This window comes from Selaginella moellendorffii, unplaced genomic scaffold (assembly GCF_000143415.4).
Source record: "Selaginella moellendorffii unplaced genomic scaffold, v1.0 SELMOscaffold_123, whole genome shotgun sequence".
NCBI lineage: Eukaryota > Viridiplantae > Streptophyta > Lycopodiopsida > Selaginellales > Selaginellaceae > Selaginella > Selaginella moellendorffii.
This window is the reverse complement of record NW_003314384.1, coordinates 323,398-336,085: the sequence shown is the minus strand read 5'-3', so window position 1 is coordinate 336,085 and position 12,688 is coordinate 323,398. Positions and strand designations below refer to the sequence as shown.

At 43.5% G+C, this 12,688-nt stretch overlaps 3 protein-coding genes across 3 annotated transcripts; all 3 read left to right on the top strand.

Annotated features, from left to right (window-relative positions):
- Window positions 1–3,973: 3,973 nt before the first annotated feature.
- On the top strand, window positions 3,974–5,483 carry LOC9644113 (UPF0160 protein). Its single transcript, XM_002991750.2, has 6 exons — window positions 3,974–4,231; window positions 4,284–4,430; window positions 4,480–4,578; window positions 4,639–4,827; window positions 4,887–5,006; window positions 5,078–5,483. Exons 1-6 carry the CDS (start codon window positions 3,992–3,994, stop codon window positions 5,372–5,374), a joined length of 1,092 nt encoding a protein of 363 aa, XP_002991796.2. The 5' UTR covers window positions 3,974–3,991; the 3' UTR covers window positions 5,375–5,483.
- A 1,698-nt stretch (window positions 5,484–7,181) lies between these two features.
- LOC9644112 (coatomer subunit beta-1) lies at window positions 7,182–10,499 on the top strand. The gene is made up of 5 exons (XM_024665509.1): window positions 7,182–7,276; window positions 7,335–9,439; window positions 9,508–10,017; window positions 10,083–10,168; window positions 10,233–10,499. The coding sequence occupies exons 2-5, from the start codon at window positions 7,382–7,384 to the stop codon at window positions 10,429–10,431; spliced, it is 2,853 nt and encodes a 950-aa protein (XP_024521277.1). The 5' UTR covers window positions 7,182–7,276; window positions 7,335–7,381; the 3' UTR covers window positions 10,432–10,499.
- On the top strand, window positions 10,498–11,981 carry LOC9644111 (U2 small nuclear ribonucleoprotein B''). Its single transcript, XM_002991748.2, has 5 exons — window positions 10,498–10,615; window positions 10,680–10,852; window positions 11,084–11,183; window positions 11,274–11,356; window positions 11,429–11,981. Exons 1-5 carry the CDS (start codon window positions 10,549–10,551, stop codon window positions 11,690–11,692), a joined length of 687 nt encoding a protein of 228 aa, XP_002991794.1. The 5' UTR covers window positions 10,498–10,548; the 3' UTR covers window positions 11,693–11,981.
- The last annotated feature ends 707 nt before the right edge of the window (window positions 11,982–12,688 follow it).

Genomic DNA, 12,688 nt, shown 5'->3' with positions numbered 1-12,688 from the left:
TGGAGAACAGCATCCTCGATCGAGATGGGACCGTTGCTCCATAGGGAAACTGAAAAAGAACAGATCTGAAAAAATCAAGATGCAGAAGAACAGAAACAGAACAAAAGTGGATTTCAATCAAACTGAGCCAAAAATCACAAAATCAAAAATCTACTAGACAAGAGAAGAAATCCCTGGTTTCCAGTACAAGGGTCGCTTTTATATAGCCAGCTTATTTGTAATAATTAGTTTCTTTATTCATGAGCTTGTATTATTATATTTAGCCTACTATATATCTCTCTGAATATAATTTAGATGATGTTAAAACCATAAAACAAAATCCAAACTAATTCAAGTTGTGTTTCTCTATTTGTGAATCACTCTTTCTTGATAGTTTTGTTCTTTTTTGCAATGCTATAATGTTATCATATATTGAATTCAATTGTATTAGGATTAAGATTGCAAAATAATATTAAAATATAATTATTATTTATTTTCTAAATTTTTTTAAGTAAACCAAATATTATTGTACAATGTAATAAATTTTTTTATTTATATAAAATATTATACTTCATTAGATTTATAATTAATTTGTTCACCTAAATTTTCCTTTGTAGAAAGTGTACGTCCTCAATCGCTTCGTTTAACATTTCTTCGACGTGAAACTAAACAAAAGAAATATTTTTTAGTTGTGAAACTTTTTTACTTCTTATCTATCTTGTTTCCATTTGGTATTAAAAACTGAAAAACACAAAACTACCTTTCAATAACCTTGAAAGCTTTAGTGTTAATGTTACTATGAAAAAAACACTTTTTAATTTATCAAAAATAAGTGTTATAGTTAAAAAAATGTGTTTTTAAAAAACTTAATTTAGTCTAAAATTTTATAAATATAATAAGGTATTTACTAAATATTTTTAGATAAAAAATTTTTAATAAATAAATTAATGTCTAGGCCAACACATCCCGAAACAATTACTAAACAACTATATAAGAAAATAAATTTATCATTTTATTTATTATCCAAAAACTTGGGCAACAACTCAATTACATATAATTTTTATATTATATTTAGTTACATTCAAATTTATGTTAAATTCTTTGGCACTTTGTAATCTCATCCATACGCTACTATGTCTCAAAATATTCATTTTTTTTATATACCATTTCCAACCATTAAAATATTTTATATATTCTTTTAAATACTCCTTTCAACTACAAAATTGTTAGTTTAAATTTGTCATTAACAATTCAACATTTTAAAAATTTGGAATAGTAATGGGTAAATATATGATATGCAATATTAAGACTAAAAATTTAAAATTTAAAATCGTAAAAATTAAATATTTTTAGGAAAAAAATTTCTACAATTATTTTTTAAAAAAACAAATTTATAATCCTAACAAAACTTATTTATATAAGTTAGTATTATTTCAACAACTTGTTAAAAAAACTTGATTTTAAGTTACGCACCATGATGCAAAGTACTACATGGGAAATACACATTACTAACATTTTACCATGGGCTCAAATCATGGGATAATTTTATCACAATGATTTAGCCTTTAGAATATTAACAACATTAACTCTTTAATTGAATAGTTATGATTTTTTGTACTCTTAAATTTGTTTTTTATAATCAAAATTTTTTTGTATATAAATTAAAAATTTAAACATTCATTTATAGCAGCAATCATAAATAACTAAAGCAATCATAAATAACTTAATATTATTGTTAATGAATGGAGTATAATTTTAAATTTTAAATATTTTTGTTGCGAATGAAAAGGAAAAGCCATTATTAAACAAATGTTTAATTAAATTAAAGGTGTGTGTTTTAAAGATGAATTGTTATCTCATAATGTGGCAAATTTAAGTGTTTTCACCTTTGTTATACTTAAAACAATTATAAAATTGAAATAATAAAATAAAAATCTTAGAAATTTTGAAGAAATTGAAAGAAAAGTAGTTTATATAGTTGGATAACATAATTCATAGAGGAGTTAATTCAAGTAAAATTATAAAAATCATAAAAAAGATGTGAAAAGAATAAAAGCTAGTTAAGATTGAGTATTCATGTGTTTAAGAAAATGAACTTGGTTAAAAAACTTTATCCATAATGCTTTCTATTTTTAGAATCAATTATACTCAATTGAAGTTAATTTTATATTGTTTGAGTGAGTTTAGTAGGGATAAAATTACATTCTATGGGGAACAGTCAGAAAGGAAAAATAAGTAATAGATATATTTTTTCTGTTTTATTCTTTTTCTCTTTTTATCTTCGCAAGCATTTTCTAAAAGTTAAAATATTTATAATATTGGTCCTGCTATAGTAGCTAATGGTTCCAATGAATTTCAATTGCCAAAGAATTATACAAATAACAATATATATATAGGATTATAAACATGGATTTCAATTGCCAAAGAATTATACCAATAACAACATACATAGGATTATAAACATGGATTGGAGAGTTTTTAATATTAAAATGTAATCTTTATTTTTAATGACATATTGGATTGTTGTTTAGAGCAATTACAAAAATGATAATTCAAATTTTAAATATGATATATTTTTAATTTTTTATATAACTTTAGAGTGAACAAATAAAAAATCTAAAGGCTACATCATAAACTCATGAAAGTCTTTTTTTTATTTGAAAGTGAATGTTAAAAATGTTTAGGAAAATCTATATCAAATGGTTAGGTTTTATATATTAGAATTGCTCTCAAAATGATTGTTAAAAGCTACTTTTGTTTCAAAAGCTTATTATATATGTAAGGCAAAATCATGTGTTTATTAACATTATTTGATGGGTGAAAACATTTGTAAAATATTTTCAATATAGAAAGTTTTAAAGTAGTTTGATTTCATCTGATTTTGTATAAATAAATGTTACAACTTTTCTCAATCTAATTATATTAATAATAACCGTTAAATGATGTTTGGATAACATTAAGACTATACTCTTGTATATAAAGTTAAACATTTATTGAGTGATCTATTTGATTTCTGCAAGGCTTATACTTTTGTGTTGTATAAAATAAATAAGTAGCTTTCAAAAAAACTCAAAGCACTTAAAGCAATTTTTTTTTACATCAAGTATAATTCTAAGTAAAAAGTGTGGGAAAATGTTAAAGTTGGAGAGGTTGGAGTTGCAATTTATTACTATGATCACAACCTTTCAATCAAAGTGTACATTTTCAAAGTATATTATTTGTTGTTGAGGTGTGAACTAACACAATAAAAAGAGTGAGTTGTGTTTGATATACATCTCAGAGTTGAAAATCTTTGCATGAAGGATTAGTAATGTTGGAAAATCTTGAGAAGCTTAAGGAGGTATTACTAATTATATGATTTACCACTTTGTCTAGAGTTGAGCAACATAATTGTGGTAGAGCTGATCTTTTGTTAGTTAGTTTTACTCAATTATGCAAAGTTCAAGTGTCAAATGATTGAGTGTTTACTTGAGTATGGCTTTATCAGCTAAGTACATTTAAAAACGTGTTTCATTGCTTGCAAGAAAGCAAACATTTCTTGCTTGTTAAAAAAAATATGGCTGGATGTGGATACTGTATCTAATATTTCTGCATCAAAGTCATGTTTCATTTTCTTCTATTTTTAAGTTGTTAGTGATTTACAACATTAAATACTTAATCATGTTAGAAAAGTATCCCTAACACATCATCCTTATCTCTCAAAGTTCAAACACAAATCCAATAGCAATAAAATGAAAAAAAAAAATCCCTAGGCATTTACTGCATATAATATATAATTACAAATGCACTAAGTGAGTATAATGCCTTCTAGATGCAACTTGAAAATCCTGAAGCCAATTATGTTGGCCCACAGAACTAGTCTTCTTGTCAGCCCCATGTCTTCCTCACAATCACTTCTCATGCTTGGTGACAAAGTCCATTTCCAATCATTTACCTGCAGCATAAGCATTTTATCCTTCACTATTTTCTTCATTCAAAAGAAGAAAATCAATTTGCTAACCTTGTTAGGGTTATGCTGGCCGCATTGCGTCCCTCTTTCCTTCCTATCACAGCCTCCTCTTTTCTTGTGTCGCGAGGGATCAGCTCGGCTATGGTTCGCGTGAGCTCCAGTTTGGGTGGCCGCAGCGAACGAGTGGCAAAGGTAGGCACGCACAATGGGACTTTCCACTGTGACGAGGCACTGGGATGCTTCCTCATCCGCCTCACGGACAAGTTCGCCAATGCAGACATCGTCCGGACCCGGAACCAAGAGGTGAGTTAAGTGGTCAATCTCTTAGAAAAACCAATGGTTTCCCTCTGGCCAGGTTCTGGACAAGCTTGACGCGGTACTGGATGTTGGTGGTGTGTACGATCCCGAGAAAGATCGTTTCGACCATCACCAGCGAGGATTCGATCATGTCCTAGGCAATGGATTCAACACAAAGCTCAGCAGCGCGGGCCTTGTGTACAAGGTAAGATTTCTTTCCTTGTTCCAGCTTAGCTCATAATGCTTGGAAGCAGCACTTTGGAAAGGAGATCGTGGCTAAGGAGCTTGCGCTCCAACCGGATCATCCCGACGTGGAGGCCATTTACGTTGCACTGTACAAGAACTTCATGGAGGTGAAGCTCCGGCTAGCTCACAAGCTACAAGCTCGACTCCTTTTGTTTTTTCACTTGCAGGGAATCGATGCCATTGACAATGGAATCAACCAGTACGACGTGGATCAGCCCCCGAAGTACGTGGAGAACACTAACTTGTCTGCCCGCGTGGGGAAGCTCAATCCCGACTGGACGGAGGAGCAAAGCGTGGAAATGGAGAACGCTGCGTTTGCTCGAGCCATGGAGCTGACTGGCAGCGAGTTCCAGCAAGTGAGTGTGATGATCGATACCTCGCGTTTGACTCGCGCACACTTCCTTTCTCTCCACAGGCTCTTCGTTACTATGCCAAGTCATGGTTGCCGGCCAGATCCATTGTGCTCGACTGCATCAACAGGAGAAAGGAGATCCATCCCAGCGGCGAAGTCATGGTCCTGGACACGTTTTGTCCGGTAACTTTTTGTTTCTTTGGCGTTCCAGTCTAGTCCATACACGACATGAAATTTGTGGCATTGTTTGGCAGTGGAAACAGCATTTGTTCGAGCTCGAGGAGGAGCTCCAGATCAAGCCGAGCATCAAGTACGTGTTGTACGAGGACGAGCGAGCCGGGCAGTGGAGAGTGCAAGCGGTGGCTCTTGCTCCGGGGAGATTCGAGAGCCGCAAGGCACTGCCAGCGGCATGGAGGGGGCTGAGGGACGAGGAGCTCTCCCAGGTCGCGGGAATTGACAATGGCGTTTTTGTCCACGCTAGTGGCTTCATCGGCGGCAACAAGTCGTTCGAAGGGGCGCTCCGCATGGCCCAAAAGAGCTTGGCACTGTAGTTCTCAACTTTAAAGTTCTATTCATCAAACATAGCCGGGTGGAGCGCAAGCTCCTAACATCGATCTTTATGGTTTCTCCATCATAATAAACCTTTACAAGTCATGCAAAGTGGGACACTCCCGCTTTACTAAAGAGCCTTAATACAGAGATTGCAGCTCCCTCTTGCTCAAAGCAAAACACACTCCTGGCAAAGTACGGATGAGTACTCTGAAGAAGCGCGGTTTGCAACTCTCTAGTAATGTATACATACTCGTCTGCTTCCATATCTACATCCTGATCCTGATCTTGATCTTTCCAGGGTTAGGTCTTTTGGCAAGGGGAAAAGCGAGCCTATCTGAAAGCTAGTCTCTAATATACTCGCCACTCCAAAGAAAGCAAACTAGTCTTAGAACTACAAAGGTCACCTACTGCAAAATAAAACATGAGATTTTTCAAAACCGAGTGAAGAATTATTACTTGCTCAGGTTGAGCCATCTTGCAGAATATGAAAACTATCACCACCAAATGAAGTGCCGGGCCCTAGTACAGCTGACCCATCTCTTGCTTGTTTCCTCGATCTCGTAATCTCTCGCATGCTCTAATGTGTCACCGGCCGCGTGGCCAAGGTGTCCTTACGCGTTCTCAGTTGGAACACATGCATCTGCAAACGATTTGGGGCACCAAAGATCCTCTTGGCAGCAAGGTGGAAGCCTAACGTTCCATATGAAGCATCCTTTAGGTAAGCAACAGTACAGCACGAGCACCACCCTGTTTCTGGCCCTCCCTGGGATCTTTTGGCAATGAGATTTTCAACTCCTTTTCCAGAATGTTGGCCAGCTTCTTCACCAGAAATGAACTGCACCTAACGGGGACAGCCACTGAACCCAGCAGCTTCTACTGAACCCCACTGCACCTTATCATCGTAGTCAGAAAAAATCTTTCCATCCCGCCCAGCACTTTGCCTCTGCTTGACGACATTCAGCTCGTCAAAGAAGACACACAGCAGCGCACACAAAGTGCCAACCGGAGAAAACCCAGCACATTTGCCAGCCTGAGATGCAGCTTCAGCCTTGGACACTTCCAGATCTCCATCTGTGCCAGTATCTGCCGCCGGTTCCACCATCTACAATACGTCCCCTATCGTGTGCAACCGTGTGGAACATACAAAGAACTGGCAGCCATAGACTTGAAGAGCTCGTAGTCCGCATCGTCCAGCCCCAGCACGGCTTGATTCCTCCCATCCGGCCAAGCATTCCAACACGTCAAAAGGAACTCCCGAGCCCTTCGTCCTAGTGTTGCCTTTCCAGCCCCGGGAAAGGCCACCGTAGCAAAGTATGAAATCTTTCGTGGGACGGAGGAAATCCCGGAACCAATGCCTTGAAGAAGCATCACCTCGTATGCTTCCTCACGGCTCACCCTCCTCAGGCCTATTCCCCGGATTTTGCGTGATGCTTTGAAGGAATGGTCAAAGCTGCCATCTCTAATGTCATTCGAATTTAACTCGAGTTCCTTCCGATGTACTTTTATGCTCAGGTCTTGGCAACCTCGCGATTATAGTTGAGCAGCTCTACTTCCCTATGCATTTGGAAAACAAAGGAAAACGAGAATGCACATTACTGAAGAAGCCAAACGTGAAACAAAACAACTGGCGCACCCCAGCTTGAAGTGCCATCGCTGGTGTCGCTGAAACAAAAACAAAACCAGGTGACACCACAAGCACATCCCACAGAAAACACCAGCGAGTGCAGCTCAAATGGACAAAACACAAACCTCTATACCACTTTAGGGTTAATTAAGCAAATACCTTATTTATCATAAATGCTAGGGCTCTTTACCGGATTGGAGCTCCAGACCGGGTAGCAAGGGCTTATACTCTGGGGGGAGGAAAAGGCAGGCTCGAGCGCCACCGCGTGCTACTCCAGGTAATCCTCCTAGATCTCGGGCAGGGCGGTGCCAGATCTTAGCTCGTCCATGGTGTAGGCGTCGAGATCTGGTCGAGGGTTTGAGGGTTTGATCCCAGATCCAGGATGGAGAAATCGTGCAGCCTCTTGGTCCATTTCGACAAGAGCTCCCCCGCGCTTGCGAATGAGATCCGGGAGTCTCTGGAGAGCAATGACACGCCGCGCAAGGTGGAGGCGATGAAGAAGGCCGTCATGCTCATGCTCAATGGCGAGACCATCCCGCAGCTCTTCATCACCATTGTCCGCTACGTGCTGCCGTCCGAGGATCACACCATCCAGAAGCTGCTGCTGCTCTACCTGGAGATCATCGACAAGACGGACGCGCAAGGCAAGATCTTGCCGGAGATGATCCTCATCTGCCAGAACCTGCGCAACAATCTCCAGCATCCCAATGAGTACATCCGTGGCGTCACGCTCAGGTTCCTCTCCCGCTTGAACGAGGCGGAGCTCATCGAGCCTCTCGTCCACGCCATCGTCACCAACTTGGAGCACAGGCACCCCTTCGTTCGGAGGAACGCTATTCTCGCGGTCATGGCCATCTACAAGCTCGCCCAAGGCGACCACTTGCTACCCGACGCTCCCGAGCTCATCGAGAAGATACTGGGCAAGGAGCAGGACCTCTCGGCCAAGAGGAACGCCTTCCTCATGCTCTGCAACTGTGCCCAGGACCGAGCTGTGAGCTTTCTGTTGACTCACGCCGAGAGTGTTCCTGGCTGGGGTGATCTCCTCCAGATGGTGGCGCTGGAGCTGATACGAAAGGTGTGCCGGGCCAACCCGGATGGCAAGGGGAAGTTCATGAAGGTGATCCTGCTGCTGCTCCAGTCACACTCGACCGCCGTCATGTACGAGTGCTCTGGAACTCTCGTCTCGCTGTCGAGCGCACCCACGGCGATCAGAGCAGCTGCCAATTGCTACTGCCAGCTCCTTCTCTCGCAGAGCGACAACAACGTCAAGCTCATCGTCCTGGACCGGCTCCAGGAGCTCAAGGCGACGCACAGGGAGATCGTGGTGGAGCTTATCATGGATGTGTTGCGGGCACTTCAGAGTCCCAACCTGGATATCCGGAGGAAGACTTTGGACATCGCACTGGACCTCATCACCCCGAGGAACATCGAGGAGGTGGTGATGACGCTCAAGAAGGAGGTGGTGAAGACGCAGAACAAAGAGCTGGAAAAGAATGCGGAGTACAGGCAGATGTTGATCCAGGCCATACACTCGTGCGCGGTCAAGTTCCCAGAGGTGGCGAGCACAGTGGTGCACCTTCTCATGGATTTTCTGGGGGACACCAACTTGGCATCAGCTCTGGACGTGGTTTGTTTCGTGAGGGAGATCATCGAGACGAACCCGAAGCTGCGGGAGTCTATAATCACCAGGCTTCTCGACCTCTTCTACCAGATTCCCGCCTCTCGGGTCTGCTCCTGCGCTCTGTGGATCATTGGCGAGTATTGCCAGTCGCTGCCTGAGATCGAGAGTGCCATCTCAACCATCAAGGAGTGCCTGGGTGACCTTCCATTCTTTACGGTGGCCGAGGATGGCGAAGCAGCCGACCAGTCTTCTGCTTCAAAGGCTCCTGCTCCAACATCCAAGCAGACGACATCGGTCGGCTCCAAGCGTCCGGTCGTCCTGGCGGATGGCACTTACGCGTCTCAGACAGCCGCGGTGGAAATCGCTCTCGCAGTGCCTGTATCCTTGGTTGCTGGAACCTCTACAAATCTTCGGACGCTGCTTCTCACTGGAGATTTTTTCCTCGGCTCTGTTATCTGTGGCACGCTCACAAAGCTTGTTCTTCGGCTGGAAGAGTTGCAGACATCGAAGGTGGCAGTCAACAAGGCAACTGCAGACATTCTTCTAGTCATGGTGTCCATCCTCAGGCTCGGTCAGTCGGCGGTAGTGGCTCATCCCATTGACAACGACTCGGTGGACAGGATCACTCAGTGCATCCGAGTTCTGACGTCTCCAGACGAGGAAGCCCGTTGCATCTGGCTCGAGAAATGCAGGGCAAGCTTTGTGAAGATGATCACTGAGAAGCTCCGACGGGACTCGGAGGAGACGAGAGCCAAGGAACAGGTTGCTCGTGCTCAGCCAGACGACCTCATTGATTTCTACCACCTGAAGAGCCGAAAGGTTAGCTCTCTCCCCTCTTTCCTCTTGCACGTCTTAGCTGACAACGCTCTATCGTTTTCGTTTGCCAGGGCATGAGCCAACTAGAGCTGGAAGACGAGGTTCAGACAGATCTGAAGCGAGCTACTGGAGAGTTCACCAAAGACAGCGACGACACCAAGAAGTTGAACCGAGTGCTTCAGCTCACAGGGTTCAGTGATCCCGTGTATGCGGAAGCATACGTGACGGTACACCAGTATGACATTGTGCTGGACGTGACGGTGATCAACCGGACCAAGGAGACGCTCCAGAACCTGTGCCTGGAGCTGGCAACCATGGGCGACCTGAAGCTGGTGGAGCGGCCGCAAAACTACACGCTGGCTCCCGATGCAAGCAAGCAAATCAGAGCAAACATCAAGGTTTCATCCACGGAGACGGGAGTGATATTCGGGAACATCGTATACGAGTCGACCAGCGCTCTGGACCGCAACGTTGTCGTCCTCAACGACATCCACATTGACATCATGGACTACATCTCGCCGGCCTCGTGCCCCGACGTTGCCTTTAGGAACATGTGGGCCGAGTTTGAATGGGAGAACAAGGTACGCGAGAGTTTTTCTCCCTTTTTTTTCGATCGATGGTACGCACTCGTGTTCTTCTTGTGCAGGTTTCTATCAGCTCGAGCATAGAGGACGTGAAGCAGTTCCTGGATCACATCGTCACCTCCACAAACATGAAATGCTTGACTCCGCCGTAAGTTGTCTAGGCTAGCTCTCTGGATCGATGGAGATTCTAACAGCTTGTTTGCTACGAGTAGATCGCAACTGGATGGAGATTGTGGGTTTTTGGCAGCCAATCTCTACGCCAAGAGCGTGTTTGGAGAGGACGCGCTGGTGAATGTGAGCGTGGAGAAGATGCCCGACGGCAAGCTGAGTGGCTTCATCCGGATCAGGAGCAAGACCCAAGGCATTGCTCTCAGCTTGGGTGACAAGATCACGCTCAAGCAGAAAGCCTGAGACTCTCGCGCGCGCGCGCTCTCGCGAAATAAGTTTTTGTTCTTTGTAATATCAAGAGGATTGACTCATTAGGGTTTATGGTCATTCTTTGCCCTAGCTCCTAGGTTTTGCAAGACCATGGCGGACATTCTGCCCAACGAGACGATCTACATCAAGAATCTCAACAGCAAGGTGAAGAAACAGGGTGAGTCACACTCGATTTCCCGTCGCGAGCAGCCAGTGATGGATGTGTGTGGTTGCGTTTGTAGAGATGAAGAGGGCATTGCACGCGCTATTCTCTGCCTATGGCCGGATACTCGATGTGGTGGTGTGCAAGACGCCTAAGTTGCGCGGCCAAGCGTGGGTTGTCTTCAACGAAATCCCGGCTGCCACCAGCGCTCTGCGGCACATGAAGGAGTTCCAGCTCTTCGACAGGCCCATGGTACGATTTACAAAAAAAAAAAAAAAAAAAAAAAAGAAGAATGCATTGCATGAATGTGAGCTCTCTGTTAATCCATTTCCTTTGTCTTTGTTTTTCTAGGAGCCGTGACAATGGTGAAAGGAGCATCGGCACTTGTAAGATGCATCTTCTTCTTGTGATTGCATTGTTTTTTTTTTTTCTCCGGATAGACGAGTTTGAGGAGCTCATGCTGTGGTGAAAACGTTTGTGTAGGTAATACAGTATGCCAAGTCCAAGTCCGATGCTATCATCAGCCTTACCGACGACTCGTATGCTCCAAAGGAGAAGAGGAGAAAGACGGAAGATAAAGGAGGTAATGTTCTTCTGGTTGCCTTTTTTCCTTTTGCTTTTGCTGTGTCGTCGTGGTGTCTCATCTCTTTTCTATGTCGTTTTTTCGTGTCAGTGGACAAGAAGAGAAAGGACCAGGAGCAGCCCCAGGCAAATGGTGCCACTCCAGCACACAGTCATGTGTATGGTGCAGCTCCGGTAAGCGCCTGGGTACTTTTAGTGTCTGTCAGCCAAGGAGTACTCACCAGTTGGTTGTGGAATGCAATGCAGCCTCCTGTGAAGCCTGGGAATCAGGAGCCAAACAGCATCCTTTTCATCCAGAATCTCCCCGACGAGACCACCGGGCCGATGCTGGAGATGCTCTTCACTCGGTACCCCGGCTTGAAGGATGTGAGGATGGTGGACGGCAGGCCCGGCATTGCATTTGTGGAGTACTCGGACGAAGGACAGGCAACCGTGGCGTTGGAAGCACTCCAGAGCTTCAAGATCACTGCCAACCATGCCATGGTCATCTCGTATGCCAAGAAAGGCTGAGAGCTGACGAAACGCAAACGCAACCAAGTTTTGAAGGTGTCGTTATCTCTCTCGCTTTTCTCTCTTTGTAGCAGTACAATGGCATAGATCTCTAACACAGGAGCGTTTTGGTTTGAGCAGCGCTACGCTAGTATTGCTATGATTGATGTGGTGGTGTTTCAATCTCCGCCGAGAAAAGTTTTATTCTCGGGAGCAAAAAGAAGGCTGGATTTTTCACGTGACTGGGAATCCAGCTTTGATATTCAAGGCTGCGTGGCTCCCATTTTCAATCTTATAAACATGCAAGCAAGTCCACTAGCGTTCTCGGCGAGCGTGCAAGTTGCGACCGACCCCGCGAACCTTTCGCGGCAAGAGCTTTGAGAGGTGGCTGGTTGAGAGCAGCCCAAAAACAAAGATCCAAGCGAGTCCTTGGCAGCTTCACGCAACATCCCAGAGCCATGGATTTGTTTAAGTATGCTTATCTCGTATCCATGGAGCCGACTGGTCCCAATGCCACAGGGGATTCCAATTGAAAAACTCGAGCTTCCATTCCATTCCAAATTGCTCGTGATTCTGGGCTCGCCAAATCGCGGGCGGCCCGTAGCTCCAGCTTACCTGTTGCGTGTCGGTCGGATGGAATGGAAATCCAATTAAAACAAGGAATGAGAGAAAGATGGTACCACACCACTCCTCCACTCAGCGACGTTGTTGCCTCCTCGTTTGTCTCAGTGAATCGATGCTAGGATTTGACGAATGGATGCTGACATTTTCCATCTGCCATCTTTTCCATGATGTGGAAGAAGGCATGAATCCTCCTTTCGTGCATTATTCGTGTCCTCTTTTTGGTGTTTGAGGGGGCGAGCCACAAGAGCCACCAAAGAGGAGCCCAAGGGGAAAAAAAGCTTACAGCGCTTGGCTGGTTGTCCCCATAGCTGCCAGTCACACAACAGAGCAACAGGGCTGCAGTAGCTATGAGTGTCCCATTTGCTCCTCTTCTTTTTCTTCCATCTCTTCCTT

Excerpts from the sequence above, each read along its gene's own strand:
- LOC9644113 (XM_002991750.2), top strand. The coding sequence starts at position 3,992 with ATGCTGGCCGCATTGCGTCCCTCTTTCCTTCCTATCACAGCCTCCTCT. Across the intron at positions 4,431-4,479 it reads GCGCGGGCCTTGTGTACAAG|CACTTTGGAAAGGAGATCGT; the intron begins GTAAGATTTCTT and ends GCTTGGAAGCAG. Across the intron at positions 5,007-5,077 it reads TCCTGGACACGTTTTGTCCG|TGGAAACAGCATTTGTTCGA; the intron begins GTAACTTTTTGT and ends ATTGTTTGGCAG.
- LOC9644112 (XM_024665509.1), top strand. The coding sequence starts at position 7,382 with ATGGAGAAATCGTGCAGCCTCTTGGTCCATTTCGACAAGAGCTCCCCC. Across the intron at positions 10,018-10,082 it reads AGTTTGAATGGGAGAACAAG|GTTTCTATCAGCTCGAGCAT; the intron begins GTACGCGAGAGT and ends CTTCTTGTGCAG. Across the intron at positions 10,169-10,232 it reads ATGAAATGCTTGACTCCGCC|ATCGCAACTGGATGGAGATT; the intron begins GTAAGTTGTCTA and ends TGCTACGAGTAG.
- LOC9644111 (XM_002991748.2), top strand. The coding sequence starts at position 10,549 with ATGGCGGACATTCTGCCCAACGAGACGATCTACATCAAGAATCTCAAC. Across the intron at positions 11,184-11,273 it reads AAAGACGGAAGATAAAGGAG|TGGACAAGAAGAGAAAGGAC; the intron begins GTAATGTTCTTC and ends TTTTCGTGTCAG. Across the intron at positions 11,357-11,428 it reads ATGTGTATGGTGCAGCTCCG|CCTCCTGTGAAGCCTGGGAA; the intron begins GTAAGCGCCTGG and ends AATGCAATGCAG.